A 16,580-nucleotide genomic window follows, 5' to 3' on the forward strand; every position below is an offset into this window, starting at 1 on the left:
CTATATTTGATTATTTTTATCCATAAATCATCATCATCAAGCTCAACCTTTCAACACCGTTACGCACGTAAATGATATGTGCATAACGGTATAAAACAACAATTTATTGTTGTTTGGGAAAAAGTAAAAATTGTCTTTGAAAAATATATTAATTTCTTGTTTTCATCATATCATATGTTGTTCCATTCCCTAGCTGATGTGGATTTATGGCAACTTTTAACGAAAATCTTCAACCCCGCAAAGTTCAACCCCGTTACAAAAACAGTGGTTACTTAACACGTTATGATTTTTTTATAATAACAGCAAATATTAAACTAATATTCAAAAACATAAAAAAGCCTAATTTAATGTTTATATTAAAGTGTATTTTCATGATTTATGAAAAGTGCTTTTACATCAAGTTGCCATATTCTACTTATCAGTCTAATTATTGTGATATGCAATATTATACTTACTTATTGTAAGTATAATATTGCAATATTAGTAAGTATAATTATACTTACAATTAGTTATTTTAATCAAGGGATAGGTGATTTCAAAGGAACTGGAAGAATTAGTTTAATTATGTATGGACTTGTACTCATAGAGGAATGAAATTGTCCCGTTATGAGGTTGAATTTAAAGCAACCTAAGTAACAAAGAAATTCATTTGGGATTGTTTGGGATTTCATGCATAGAGTGGGGAAACATATTTTCTTGGAGGTTCAAAGAGTCCTTCAATAGATGCAGTGTTCAAAAACTAATTTTTTGTGGTATATTTGTAAGTAACCTGAGACCCCAAAATGTACCGAATTCAGAGAATCACCCATCTGACAACTTCCTTTAGAGAGAAAATGTTGTTGGGGGAGGTGGAAAAAAACAGCAAGCTAGAAATGGATTGACAAACGATACGGTCAATTTGGTTCACGGCTGACAAATGGCAATATTTACGATCGCAGGGCGACTGATCAGACATAAATCAACAAAGCGTGAAATATGAAAGCTTTACAAGGGTGTTAAATTGCGTTGCTACGTCGAAGCCACCGAGAAACTGATAATCTCCACCGCGGGCTGCTTGGAGGAAAAAAAAATGCTGCAGGGGAGAGATTCAATTAGAGCTGTGATGCAGAGAGTTCTTTTGAGCATTTAAAGGAAACAGATCACAATCAGGAGACTGCGTTCAGATCTGCTGATTGCTGCGTCTGGGAGGACAAGCTCTTTATCTTGTATTTATACTGAAGAAGAGTGGCTGTCATTTGTGTTAGTCATCCATAATGTGATGATAACAGTGTTTCAGAATACATTAGGAGCACATCACGCTGTGTCTTGAGGGTTAGATCCTAGCAATATTTAATTAAAGTTTCACTAAAAAGGCCTAATTAGTGAATTAACAAGACTTCTGATGGACTGAGATCAACCTCACTGTCATTATAGGACTCAAAGTGCTTAAAGAAATCTACTTCAGTATATTAGCTTGTTAAACGTGACAATACTAGAAATAAAGCTGTGGCCTCTATGTCCTGTTTGACATTTTGTACTGAAAGGACAGAACAAAGCTCCAGTTAAAATTGGTATGACAAAAAATATGTGCTCGCATTTTAAAGCAACCCAATATTTCTCGTTAGAGTTAAGCTCTAGCCGTTTGTTCTCGGCATGTGATTAGCATCCGGAGAAGCCTAAGCTATTATTATGGGTCTTTGAAATATTTTGTCTTGCAATACTTTGGGAACTCTGTAGAAAGAAAGAAACAATGACAGAATGACAGACAAGATATGAATGATTTGAAAGCGTGAGCGCTGCTACTGGCTAACTGTATGCTACTAACAACAGGCGTTAGCAGATAACATCCTATCAGTGCTAAGCTAATGAGCTATTTCACAGTTTTTTTAATCAATTCTTTTTAAAACATATGGCTAGAATTGAAGCTTGTGTTAGCATTAGGACCTAATAAAAACATGTATACGTTTCAAGCTATAAGGATCTGTCAAAGAAGCATGTGCATTCGATGGCATGCTAAAATCATAGCGCCATATAGTGGCCTGGCATGACAATTACAGGAGATTCAAGGTGTCTTGTCGATGCTGTCTAAGCGTGAAAACTTTACCCCACTCAACATCCAAAAATACAGGCAGTTACCAGTAGTGGTCTTGTGTACACATGAACTTGACTTGCGAATGAAATCTGGAAATATACATTTTCCCATGAACTATATTCCTTTCTCATCCAGATCTGGAAAACACTTACAGAGTTACATTACATACTTTTTCCAGTCTTCCCTGCCCACATATTGACCCTACAAACCTATTCCGCACTGTTATATATAAGCAACAGTGTTTTCAAAAGTTGTTACTGGGAACATTGAAGACGTAGCCTGTCAAAGTAAAGTACAATTCTCATCAGAAAGTGACAAAAATAAATAAATAAAAAAAACACTTCACTACTGTGAAGAAAACATCTTTCAGCTACAACATCCAGAAATGCAGTGGGTACAGTACACACCACTGCTGTTATCTGGAAAAAAAATCACATTCATCCAATGCAATTTCACAGAGTGTTCTGCCAAATCAAGTTGACACAGAAAATGTCAAAGAACTGTAACTACTCGCCAAGTCTTGACTTTGCCCTTTGTGCTATTTTTTTTTTTAACATGAGGCCCCTCCATTATTACCTCCTCCTCCTCCTGCCTTCATCCCGTCTCCTCTCTTAAACCTGTCACTGCCATCAGGATTGCATTTCTATTCTAGTCACGTTGATCACACCGTTAGTGATTCTGGATGACAATTATTCACACAGAGCAGAGCCATATTCAAGGCGGATCTCTCTCTGAAAGATAGCACTTAAAATACCTGAAAAACACAGATCTCGGCTATTTGTGTTTTTTTTTTCGCATTTAAATAGAGATGTGGATAATGTGGAAGAAAAAAAAAAAACAAGTGAAGAAGAGACTCAGGGAATATTCATTTTACACTTAAGAGGCAGCCCAAACAAGCGCTGCAATTTTCATCTCTATAATCTAAAACAAGTGGCTTTAATTTGGGTGTTAAAGGAAAGTGTTTCCGTATGGTGTCATGGTATAGTATTGAGTAGAAACCATACAGTAACATCCCTGAGTGCGACGAGGATAATGAGGAGGCTTTTTAACCTGGCAACCTGATGAGCTTCGAGCCTGCGGAGAAAGGCTTGAAACCGTGCCCAACTTCTCAGCTTCCCAAGAGGCTTTTCAAAATTCAATAAATAACATCTGTAGGCGATGTTGGGTGCAGACCGAGCGAGTGCGTCATAACAGAGAGCGGGGCTGAACAAAGAAACCATGACGACTGCCTGGTTTCCATAGCAACTGCTGCAAGGCCTGGAGAGTATAATAGCACATCAATCACTGTCCAAAAGGAACTTCATTATCAGCAAAAAATAAACCTTTAGGATCTTTTTTACTGTTAAATTGCCGGTCAACTCACCTCAAAGCCCAGCTCTTTGGCAAATGTGGCCGCTTCCTGGAAGAGATAAAACACACACAGACACACGCACAAACACACAGAGAGACACACAAATAAGCAGTTAATTACAGAGTCACAAAACAGAGCACAATGTCCAACCACAGACGTGAAGTGAAGACATTTCGTTTCCCCTCGGCTCCTCACATGTCACATGAGAATAAGTAACCTGAGTTAGCATCGCTCTGCCAGCTCCTGATTTAATAGGCAGGCAGCCCACCCCATTTAAACTATTATCAGACATCATCTCATCTTACCGCAGCAGCGTGAGATAACACTACATCAGCCTGAAGGCTTGAAACAACCACTGAAACCATGGATATGTGCTGGTATGTGGGAATCCCCCGTCCTGCAGGCATTCAGCGCCTCGTATAAATAGGTCGTTTTAGACTCTGAACAGGTGCACTTTGCATACCAATACTTTTTCTTATTTAGGTTATATCGTTTCCCTAAACATGCAAACTTTCAAATGCTTTTTAAAGCACTAAATCTTTAGCTTTCAAGATATATAGTTGAAAGCAGATACTTTGATTCACTGTGTAAAACAATATACCGTAACTTATTTTTTCTTTGTATGAAATTAAATTACACTTTCTATGTCTTATGTCCATTAGGATAATCAAAATGATGATTAGTTTTGACAAATTCAGCAGTTTGCATATCACTCACTTCCACTGAAATGTACGGCATGGTGTAGTTCGGCATGCCATTTTATTTTCTGGCATTTCCACCTCCACCTGGACTCTTATTGTCCAGTGGCCCTACAACTCTTCGACCCACTACAACTGTAGAAGGCCGAGGAATGGTGCAGTTCAGGACGCTTTTACAATGGAAACAGACAAAATAGCGTAGTGACCCACACCAACCCATGTCGCACTGCTCAGTGGAAACGAGGCATTACACTAAGACTTCTATGCCTTTGAAGAATTTGGAAAAGCCCAGATGATACCATGGCTTTGTAGAATTAAGCTTCTGATTAATTCACAGCATCTGAGTCAAATAGAGGCTCAACATTGGACCTTAAACATACTGCCTCCATGTGTGACATAATGAAAAGATAAAAGAAAATCAGCCAAGAAATCTGGAAGGAAATTGTGAACCTCTACAAGTGATTCGGTGTAATTTCCAGAAGCCTAGAGGTGACGCATTCATATGATAAACATTTTTATGCAAGTACACAAGATCTTTCAAAAATACTTTGTGACGATTCTGGTTGGGGGTTATAAAAAAATTCTTTAAAAATTTTATAAATTGAGATACAGAACAAAAGCAAACTTTCAGATTAAGCATAGCCATGTTTGTTTTAATGTAGAATAAACTACAGATTATTCTATCTGTAACTATTGGGCTATTAAACAATGGACATTAATCTTAATACTTGTTAACAAGAATAAAACACTAAAAAGAAAAAGATCCCGTTACATTTATAGTTCTGTATTTTAAAATGAAATAAATGTAGACTTCAGTATCTTGTAAACAGTTCTTTCATGACAGCAAGTGTCGGCGCTGGTTCTCCTCTTCGAGTGGAAACAGCTGCTCATTAAAGGTGATCAGTCATGTGAGGTACATGTTTGGCATGTCAAGATTTATTTACAAAAAAGTGCTTAAATTGTCTGGTTTAACTCTTTGTTTACCTTACCAGAGAAATGCTGTTTAATTTTTCGAAAAACAGGGAAATTGTTCTCCTACTTCTACTCAATTTCAGTTAGGTTGTTTAAAGCAAAGCTAATTATTTTTTGTTAACTTAAAAGAAAGAAAAATGATATGGCTTACAATTCTTTTATCTGCAAAATGGGTAGAGAATGTGCAAAAACAAACATGGTCATTTTAAATGTCAATAAAGAGAAGTGTGTCTGTAGGTTCACATTACTGCTTACTACACTGGCAGCTGCAGTGTTGAGGAATATTAGGTGTGACCAAAAGTTGCCTCTTTTATCAACTGGATGGATTTCTATAATTTTATGGATCAAATTGGTTCTAACCGTAGCCCTTTCAATCTGTATTCAATTTCCTTTTACAATCGATTTCTGAGCAGAAGTTCCCAGATGGTTCCATGTCACAAACCATCTGGCAGGTCAGGTTACCTTTGGTTACCAGATGGCATGTAATGGCAAAGTCAAAGTCTACAATGAGCAATGTAATCCGAATTCATGCTGTACATCTTTTTTTTGTTTTAACAATCATACTTACATTTCTGGCTGTTTCAAGACACATTTATATAAATGTGTCTTGAAACAACAGAGAAGTACAAAATGTAGAAAACACTCAAGCTGTGAGGAGCTTACCCTCCTACTCTGCATACATGCTGGATGCATGTGCAAAATTTTGTAAGTTTTTGTAAATGCTTAGGTCTCCAAAAAGCTGTAATAGTGACATGCACAATTATTGCAAACATAAAGTTTACTGTAGACACAGTTGTTAGGAAAGGAGTTTTGATTTCCCTTTGAATTAGAAAAACAATGATGATCACAAATGGAGGAAGTACGACACCCAACCTGAAAGCTACCAGAATATATATATATATATATATATATATATATATATATATATATATATATATATATATATATATATATATATATATATATATATATATATATATAAAAATCCCCACTGTGTTTGCCTCAAAACACTTTTAAATTTCTCCGTAGGGTATTGGATTGATAAGCTAGTGCTGGTGTACCCAGGCAGTAAACTCAATGTTTTACGAATTAAACAGAAAACCTGGAGACTTTGCTATCACTACTTTTTATCTCTTGCAGGTTGACGCCCAAATTTAGCATTGCAGTGAGAAAAATCATTACTCTTCAGCTATTTGTAGTGGGGTTCTTGGGTATCTTATCATTTATACAGTTTGTGCAATTGAGATCTCAGATCTCATTTACAAGAGGAACCTGTCCTGTGTTCGCTTTTATTCTTTCATTTTTTTTTAAACAAATACTTTTTGATTTTGATTCAAAACTGCATGCACTCATTAGGACATACAAGCACAGACATAAGTAGAAGGTGTAAAAATAACTATACGTCACTTGCCATGGGTATCCATAACATTCTTTATATGATTTACACTATTCAGCTCATTCTACATTTAACTGAAGACAGAAACAACTTGTCAGTTAGGAACAATGCCGTAAATCATGAGAGACAACCTAGTTCACCAAGTACACTTCTGACCTCAGACAAGGCTGTAAGTTGGTTTTATGATTCTAAATAATCCAATTACGTGCAGAAGTGGGATGGGTGTTTGCGTGACCTTGGGGAAAGGTTGACATCTCGCTCCTCAAACAGAAGGGGAAGAGATGACATGGAACAATAAGGTTACAGGTCCCTGGAGGGAGCCCTCATGGCTCTCTCTCTCTCTCTGCTTTGGATCAACTTCACAGCAACAGCAATATGTCAACTCATCACCCCCCATTCTGTCCACAATTAGCAGATATAGTCAAAGGGCTGTTTTATAATCATTTAAAGTAGTCATGTCTTCACATTTCACCTCACTTCGCCTTTTCAATCCATCGAAGGTTCAGGTCTCACATTTGTTTTCCTTTATTTATGACCACATATTGACTTTTCTCCTCAGGAGCGCTCAATCACTGACAAACGATGAGGCTTCTCGTGGAGACATGAGCAGCTTAGAAAACACCCTGTCAAAACTGTTGTATTTCACAACAAAGCATTTAAAAGAGAAACATAAATGAAGGCTGCAGTAACGATGGTGCCGCTGAGCAGCACATGGCTCTGATTCACCCTCCCTCTAGTTACCAGCTATAATATTTGTGAGAAAAGCCTTTCGAGTGTGTGTGGGCGTCAGGAGAAAAGATAATTGAAGCAATATCTATGAGCCACATGTGTACACTGTAATCCTTTTCAGGAATTTATTAATTTCTATCAGTTGCTATGAATTCCAACATCAGAAATATTTGTAATATAAGCTTAGCTAAACCTCATGTATAAACACTGTATGGCAGTAAATATGTAATTACAAGGACTGAACATGCAAGCCTATAAAACAGAGCACATAGGTAATTAAAGTTGCAATTCCTTAAGGAGCTTATGGCATTAATATTCAAAAAATATCCTGTTCCAGGCTGCGCATGTTTCGCATTTGACATGTGCTTGTTTAGGTATGTTGTGGTAGACGGCTTCCAAATGACGTCCCATGTGCTTCTGCAGCTGTTGCAACAATGACAAGTGCCTTAAAGTGACATCTGGGCAGAATCTCAGCGCACTCAAAAAAGCATCTTGTTTGTTCTGAGATTGCCGTGATTGCACGCTCGCTTTTGATGATCTGCTGCCAAGTCGGATTCCAGAAAAAGAGAGAGTCGGAGAAAGGACTGTGGCAGATTTCAGGGCCCGCGAGTTCTCCGCCTTTTCTTCTCTTTGGGCAAAGAAGGTAAAAGATAACAAGGCAGCCTGAGTGCATGAGCCCCTCTGAAGCCGGAGTTATTATGAAGCTATCAAAATGTGTGAGATGTTGCCGCTGTCAAAGGCTTAAACAGGCACAGGGATATTTTTAGAGACCTTAAGCTAATAATCCAGAGCCCAGTCAGAGGGGTGGAGGGGGTCTATCATTTCTTGCCAAGCAAAATGGATGTGGATATGCACACTTCATGCAAGGGCCAGCTTACAAAGCATCACCACCCTTGACAACTGACATGAACATATTTGGCTTTGTTTGGAAACCATCTATCCATGAACAGCATTCTGTGTAAGCTCTGAATTTACTCTTACTGTCTTGTTCAACCACTGTATGTTACTGCATATTTTTATTAGGGATGCAATGAAATCTTGTGGTACAATATTGAAACATAATGTTTATATACAGGCAAGTAAGTGTAAGCTATTACTAAGAGCCTTGAATATGAAGCTAAGTGCTTTACACTTGAAACCCTGTAACTATATTGGATGTCCGTGACTAGCTGAACTCCGCTAATACTTGAGACCTGCTCTAAAAATGATCATAACTGACTATTTTGCCACAAATTAAAACCTATTTTATTAGTTCCAACATCAAATATTCCATAATATGCGATAACACGCAACAGAAACAGTCATAGAACTACCACATAAGCTAATCGGCACCCAGCAAAATGAATAGTGCTCCTACATTGGCTGCTTTGCAAATGCAAAGCAATACATCAAGGAATTTCAGCTTCCCATGCTTCATTTTATTTTGAATATTTGAAATATGCCCCACAACTAAAATCCACAAATAGGCAAATTTTTTCGAACAACTCAGAGTCACATTCACAGAAAAATCCACGGATAGGTTAGTCCGTAGTAGTGAGCCACCTACAGGCGGGGTTAAACCGTACTGTATATCTCAGACTCTGATTTTGAACTAAAACAGGAAGTAAGGTCCTAATCTAACAGGGCACCTTTGGGATGTGGTGCCATGAAGAATTAAGGTGGTTCTGAAAACAAAAGAGGGTCGAACCATTTACTAACAAGGTGTACCAAAGGAAGCGGCTACAAGATGTAAATGATTTGTGTCTAATATTTCAATTGCATTTTGCCAATAATAGTTTTGATAATTAAGATTTACAAAGATACAGATAAGCAGTATATTAAAAGAAAAAACTAGTTAACTCATGCATGTGGAGTTGGAACAGTTTCCCACATAGCAACAAAAAGTCAACAATGCTTGTTTTTTTCTAGGCACCGAAGAACTTGTTTTATTTTGGTTACTTTCCATCTCAATCATTATTGTCAAGCCTAAGTCAATGTTTTGACTTTACTTTTTGACATCAAACCAACTCTGAGAGGTTTTGCAAAAGTCTTCTGAGAAGTAAAGTCTATGAACAAACTTTCTCCCGGGGACATTTGGTCCCTTAAAATCCAATGTAAATAATTACTCGAGGAAGTCAAAGAAACCTTCAAAGTGATGTCTTCTGCTCTTTTGGCATCAGTCAACAAGCTAAGGACTCAACGCCATGTCCAACTGATAGAGAACTACAATTTAATTTAAAGCATAGCTGTGGCAAAAGGAGAAAATTAAAAAAACAAACAAACAAACCTTGTTACTTCTTTTAGACATCAACTAACTTGGATAAAAAAAAAATCTGTTGGCCTTAAATGCTCATTATATTCATTGGCCTGTCAGTGGTTTAGTTAAAAGACATTTCTTTTTGGCACATAAGTGAAAACCAAAACCAGAGAAAAGATACAAGCTATTGACTTTCAGGGTAAAATAGCAGAAATAACAAGCATTTAGATTTTTCTCGCGCTCGTGACAAGTTGTTGAGCATATGTCACACCAGAAGCGAGAGAAGGAAAAAAAAAATCCAATTTCAGTGTTTCCCAAAGAATCCAAATCAAAGAACAAACCTCAGTGCTAAGGTTAATAAATGTTGATAAGCTGGAAAGTGTAACTCCCCCGGGCCCTTCGGAAAATAAGCATTTGCTTGACCGTGTTAGCCCCAGCTGAGGCAGAGGCAGAAATTGAATTGTATTTGACACTATGTGCGAAGGGAACACGACACTGAGGAGGGTATAGCCCTGACAAGCTATTTGCAACAATAAATCTGTTTTCTTCTGCCTCTCCATGTGTTTCAGTAAGAGTTCTGTTTTAAAGAGCCTAGCTGGGGTATTTCAAGGGAGAACAAAATGAAAATGTTTCCTTTTTAAACTGTGGGAGACAAAGGAGGGCACATTATCGGCTGGAAATGACGAATCACTCAGTGTAGAAACCTTTTAAACTAAAGTTAGCATGACTGGGTTATGACATGTCAAATGATTCAGCCAATTATCACTACTTACAGTTACATATATAAATATAACAATGGCAAATGACATATTTTTCACATTCTCTGCATGTTAGCCAAGGCATCACTGGGATGAGCCAGACAGCTTTCATAAATGCCTGGTAAAACAGCATATGGCATTTCATGCTTGTGCTTTTAGTCAGATTATTACATTAAAGTGCTCCTGATTGATATGTAATCAAAATGATGTCACAGGATAGGACTGACAGCGGCTTTAATGAAGCTCTAGGCAATTGTTGTTTTTTAGATTCTGTTAAAAGCACCTTAAATTTTACCTTCAGTAGGTAAAGCTTTTGGCATGTTCATTCTGTGTACAGATAGATTATATCGGCATTTATAAGTTAATCTATCACACTAATAAATTGTTAGCTATTAACAGATTGTATGCGTTAAATATTTAAAAGTAAGGCAGTGTAAATAACAACAGTATTCATTCAAACAACTTTTATACCATTGTAGTTAATATTAAGGAGCGATTTTCACTGGAAATGCTTTACATGTTTCGTTGTCAGTATGTTTCACACAGATATGTCACTGTTGTTTCACCACCTCCAACTCTTGTCTCCCATTATCATTGGCTTCTGTCTAAATTATAGCCCAATACAAACAAGACAAAAGTTTAAAGGTTTATGAATTAGCATTTAAATAAATATTAATAAAGTTTTTGGACCTGCAGTTCACAGCTTAGCCGTTAGCTTCATCTTTCAGGACCAACTCATGTGGATAGTAAATGGAGACACTAAGATCATAACTGCTTTTACCTTTGAACACAACCTCACTTTAAAAATCCTCTACAATTCCTTCGACAAAATGGTTCAGCCATGTTATCTGACCTGAAAACAACCAAATGCGATTATTATTTTGATTATGCTAGCTGAAGGCAGCGCTTTAGGTGGAAAGACATTAACTCGCTCCCATGCAGGATGGATTCAGAGGAATAAATCACCTGTGTGCCGAGGCCTCCTGCAGCACCCGGGAGAATGTAGCAATCCAGCTTACGCATGATGGGCCACAAACATGAATGTAAACACACACAGGAGCAACACATGCCACAGAGGCAGGAATCGCTTTACCTGCCTCTGGAAATTTACTCACACTGCAGCTGATGGTATTTCACTTGGATACATTACTCGGCTATTAGGCACCAACTTCTAAAACTCCGATACAATCGCATATTTGTAACCCTTTTGTTGTTGCAGCTAGATTTACATCTGCTATTCACACCAATTTAGCCAGATTCCTTGAAAAAGCTTGGTGGAGCTCTCAAACCTGCAACCACAAACTGTGTTCTTATCACTGTTTCCATAATACCTGAAATCAAAGTTGTACAACAGCATTTAAAATGCATAATAACTGCAATTATTTTAAAAATAACTTATTTTTTTCTTTCGGCATCAAACTAAGTATTTCCCAGATGTTACGCCACTGAGGGGAAACTCTAAACAGCAAGAAAAAGAAGAAATAATTGTCTTTGAAATCTTTGTGTTGATCTCAAGTATTGATCTAAATGTAAACGATTGATTACAAACAACTTAATTCTATAAAACATTCTTATAGTATGATAATCCTGAGTAAAAACCTACATGATTAAACTATTAAAGCATAAATTACTCATACATGAAGAATCTTTTTTAAATCTTTTACATACTTAAAAATATTTGATAAGAAATTGACATGATAAATCTCAGAGTTGAGGCATTAGTGAAATGATGTATTGTTTTTAATGTTTTCAATAAATATAAATCTGAAAGTGTGGCTTGCCTTACTATTCCATAGAAGTGCAGAAAACAACCCTGGGAAATCTGAATCGATTCAAAATACTCAAAAATCAATTTTAAATTGCATTTAAGTGGTATGTCTTTGCTGCTCCTATTTGCAAGCACAACGCACCCACTCTGCCACCGTAGAATATCGTTTTGCCTATCGTGTGTATATTGAATAATTCTTTGATATGTTTTTATAAAAGAAAAAGACAGAAAGCTAAGTTAACCTAATAATGGTTACAGAATTTTATGCCCAAACCTATTTTTGTATTAAGATAAACTGATGGGATTTGATACATTATGGAGCCTTATAGAATTATTGCAAATAAATATTCTATTTGTTTATACTGTCTTTTTCTCTTGTCAGTCACATATATTAAACAGAATCTGAAGATCCTTTGAAAATTGGCTTCTGAATTAAAATTTGGTTTCTGAATCGAATTCTGGTCCTAAAAGTCGTAACTGAACTAGATCACTAGATACTGAAAGATTCACATTTCTACTATCTAACCACCTCACTTTTATACCTCACAACTAAATCCAATGCAAATAGTTTAATCTCAGTTATCCATTTTCTGTATAAATATAGCTGATCTGTTAAGATGTTTGTTAGAGAACCTCTTCACAGATTTGAAGACCAGTCATGAATTATGATTCTTGGTCTTCATCATTCATGTAGACCAAGAATCATAACAGGTCGGAGAGAAAACTGTGAAAAAGCTTAAGCAGGGTTAGGTTATAGCACCACATCCCACATGTTGAATATCTCATGATCCATCGTTCAATCATCACCTCGATGAGGTGGCAGTTTTGCTACAGCTAAACTGCCTCCTCATCGAGGCAGAAGCAGCCAAGTGGCCCGGGATAACTCTGGAGGAGGTGCAGAGATGTGTTGACTGGAAAACTGTTAGTCATGCACACCAAAAAGAGTGACAACAAGAATGCCATTGTTTAAAAGAAGTCATTAGTGGTCAAGTTTAAAGTTTGCCACAACCAAAGAAGAGGAAACAGCAAACATGTGGAACAACGTGTTCGGGTCAGCAGAGACCAAAGCTTAGCTATTTATTTGAGATGCAAAACATTATGTGTGGTGAAAACAGTTCACTTAGACCTGAACAAACCACTGCCATTGTAAAACATGGTGGTGGTTTGACAGCAGAACAAAGATCCCAAGCAGAAGGCCACAAATTGGATTAGATCAAAGCATATTAAATTCTTCAAATGGCTTAATCGACGTAAGCCATTTGAAGCTTACTTTGATTAAGCCATTTGAAGATGGCTAAATTCAAATCAGAATATGTGGAGAGACTTAAATTTTTTTGTTTAAAGTTTTACATCTAACTTGACTGAGCTTGAGCAATGTTGCAAAGGGTGAAACATGTCATGCAATGGATGTACAATATGGGAGGGTGATGCAAACTGTTGGGTGGTGACAGACTGACCTTCTTAGACACACGCACACACATATTAAACTATATGACTATGAGTGGAAGAAGCCTTTGTAATGGAAATTAGGATGCATCCTGGATACAATAATGTTTTGAAAGTACAGTCCTCTGCTTTGTTCTACACACAAAACCAAACACCAGTTAAATTTAATTTTAGTAAGCGTACAAATCTGACTCCTAACATTATTCGTTTTTTCACCGTTATGTTTTATGAAGTAAAGTACCAAGTCTGACAACTTGAGGTTACCTTATTAATTAGCAAAAACATGTATGAGGCTGCTTATTTGGCCAACATACCTGATAAATCTCAGAGCTAACATTTGAGTAGTCAGTGGTGCTTCTGTAGAATCACAACAATGACACAAAGCAGAAATGTCAGTGTGTTTGTTTGCAATAGTTCAGAATTGTTTGCAGAAAATCCATCAATCCCACTGTCTATCTTGAAACTAAAACTTTTTTTAAATCGTCATATATCTTGGAACCAGAAGCCAGACTATTCACAATCAACAACCGTTTAGATATACAGTTCTAAAACGTAAAAGTTAAACCTCACCCTTTTTAAAATTGTTTAATGATAAATGTTTCATCAAAGGCCAAAAGAAAACAACACCAATTTTTTCCATTTTGGTTGGTCGGCTTGCAACTGAAAACAGCCTGAGTTTTTGTCTCTAGCTCGGCATCGCTCTTCTCACAAATTGTCTGACAACTTCCAAAATTGTGTTGTTGAAGGCAATAAAAACTCTGAAATTAAATGTTTGCTCATATCTCTGCACATTGCCAAGGCTCCCTGGAGATCAGGGCCGCTGGTCTACTTGAGGTTTGGCAGACCAGTCGCAAAGCCCGGTAAATCCCGGTCAATGAATATCTCAACCGCCCCACCACTGTGAGTCTACAGCAATGCTACAATACAACTGAGACCACGGCAGGTCAATCCACATGCTTGATCCACTTATCAGGATACTGCTTATCAGGATTACCAAAGTCATGTTGTCTGCCAGAAAAATAAATTCAGTCACCGACTGCTGCAGGAAGAGAATGGAAGGGACTGTTCATAACCTGAACTGCCCTGAACTTGCATTTTTAGCGTTTTTAGACCAAAGGAATTTGCGTTATAACCCTGGCTAGTCCTGAAGCAATTCCTTAACTAATTTAATGGAAAAATAAGTTGGGTTTAAGTCATTTTTATAAATTGGAAAAAAAAAAGTGTATCTGTGAAACCCTGAACTTATCGTACCATACAGTACAGTAAATCAGTACAGAAATATTTTTTAATAGTGAATGATATGTCAAAGCATTTTAATGGAAAGTTGAGTGGAATGAAAACCTATGATAGAGAAAATGTGCACAATCAACAGAAACAACTGAAACCTTAAGAGGAATGTGAGGTAAAACAGATTCAGGAGTTTGAATCTGTTTTACCATTTTGTTTGACTTCAGTCAGTGCTTCAAGAGGCACTGCACAACGGTATATTCAGGACACGGACGACGGTTGTTGCACTCCTTTTGTTAAGGCTTTGAGAGTATGGAGGAAGATTGGAGAGAGAGATGGAATCTCAAGATCAAGTTTTTCCACAGTCTATAATGACTTGAAGAAACCACGTCATCTGCTCCCAGTAAACCAAGTTTTATCAGGTGGTCGAAAGTCAGTGCAGCTGCCTACCGGAGCACTTTAGAGCCCTTCCTGTCACCATGCTCTGAAATACTTACTGGAAATGTAGATTTCATTTTTCAGTTGAACTTGCCACCTACCGCCACTCCTAAAACTATCAACACCTCGCTTAATGACCATGGTTTTACTGGCTGTATTAATGCAGTAATTTATGTAAAAGGAGCCCTCACCGAGTATTAAGTGAATATACTGTGCAGTAGAAGGACATACTTTTCAGTAATTTGACAGTGATAAAAAAAAAAAAAAATCCTTTTATTTTATTGGTCTGATGTAATAGTCACATATTCTGTGAAACCATCAAAAAAACAAAAAATTATCCCTCTTTGTCATGAATCTATAAAGTTTTACTTTTGCATTAAACTAGTGAAATAAATTACCATTTCAATGACAGAGAATCTAAATGAAAGGGCTTTTACATGACACAGCTAAAAGAAATAACTGGAAATTGCTGCTAAAATTTGTCCAATCTTCAGCTTTCCTGTCACCAGTTTTATCTGAGGTCTTTCCAACCAGTCCATTACCCACTTATAAGAGCAGCGTCTGATTCCATCAGTCTCCGTTTACCTACAGGGGCAGGAGAGAGGTCTCAAGCCCACAGGGACAGCAGCTGCCCCCCTCCTGCTCAGGTCTAAAGGTTAAACAATCGGAAACATGTGCAGCACATAAATATCTTCACTGATAGCAATCGGCACAAAAAACCAGGGTTTGCATAAGGGACTCCGAACAGAGGATGTAACCTCAGATAGCACTAAAACGACTGGGCAGCCGTTCAGCCTTTAGAGCCTAATGGAAGCTGTGGCAGCGCCAGGCGCAGCTCCGCAGCGGGGGGAGTTCGTTTATCAGTCTTTATCAGCACTGAAGGCCTCTATCACACATCTCACCTCTGAGCTCTGACAAGAGGTCAGCAAACAATGCAGGACTACCGGAAAGTCGCTATCTCTCAAGGAAGTGGATAAAGGATTAAGGGTGGATGAAGCAGTTTGCTTAACGAACAAAGTTCACGCAGCCCGTTTTAACAACGGGTAAATCTCATTACGCTGATATTTCCAGCTGGTTTATTTTCCGTTCTTCTGAGTTGTTAGTCAGAGTCAGAATATGCAACGTTCTGGGATCTTACTTTCTCTCCTCCCTCTGGTGCCTTACTCCAGATGTGTTGGTTCTGGATCTGTCATTGTTTAACCCTCTTTTACCCGTCTTGCTCTTTCTAGTGTGCTAATATTTATCAATGTTTCTGGTACACGTTAAATGTGAATGGCGTTGTTACATCCCATGTGTTACAGTTCCATTATATGATATTTTTAACTGTAATACAGTAGCAAACAAGTACTTACTACTAGAATGTACAACAGTGTATTTATGCTTTGCAAAGTGTGAAACTGCTTTTCCTCTTCAAACCTTGCGTTTCCCTCTCTTCAGATCTCTGTGTTCATTGTCTGGGATGACTGTGTGTGGGTGTTCGTGCACACAAG

General features: G+C 37.5%; 1 protein-coding gene across 3 annotated transcripts in view; it reads right to left on the reverse strand.

Annotated features, from left to right (window-relative positions):
* Positions 1-16,580, reverse strand: part of LOC102227736 (adenosine kinase-like) — a 171,679-nt gene that overhangs the window by 21,585 nt on the left and 133,514 nt on the right. For all 3 annotated transcript variants that reach the window (XR_002753401.1, XM_023341219.1, XM_005794605.3), the window contains exon 8: positions 3,435-3,470. Coding sequence is in view for 2 of the 3 variants with exons in the window: in XM_023341219.1 (XP_023196987.1) it covers positions 3,435-3,470 (36 nt within the window). In the remaining variant the exon portion in view is untranslated. The remainder of the gene's footprint in view (positions 1-3,434; positions 3,471-16,580) is intronic.

This window comes from Xiphophorus maculatus, chromosome 10, assembly GCF_002775205.1.
Source record: "Xiphophorus maculatus strain JP 163 A chromosome 10, X_maculatus-5.0-male, whole genome shotgun sequence".
Lineage (NCBI taxonomy): Eukaryota > Metazoa > Chordata > Actinopteri > Cyprinodontiformes > Poeciliidae > Xiphophorus > Xiphophorus maculatus.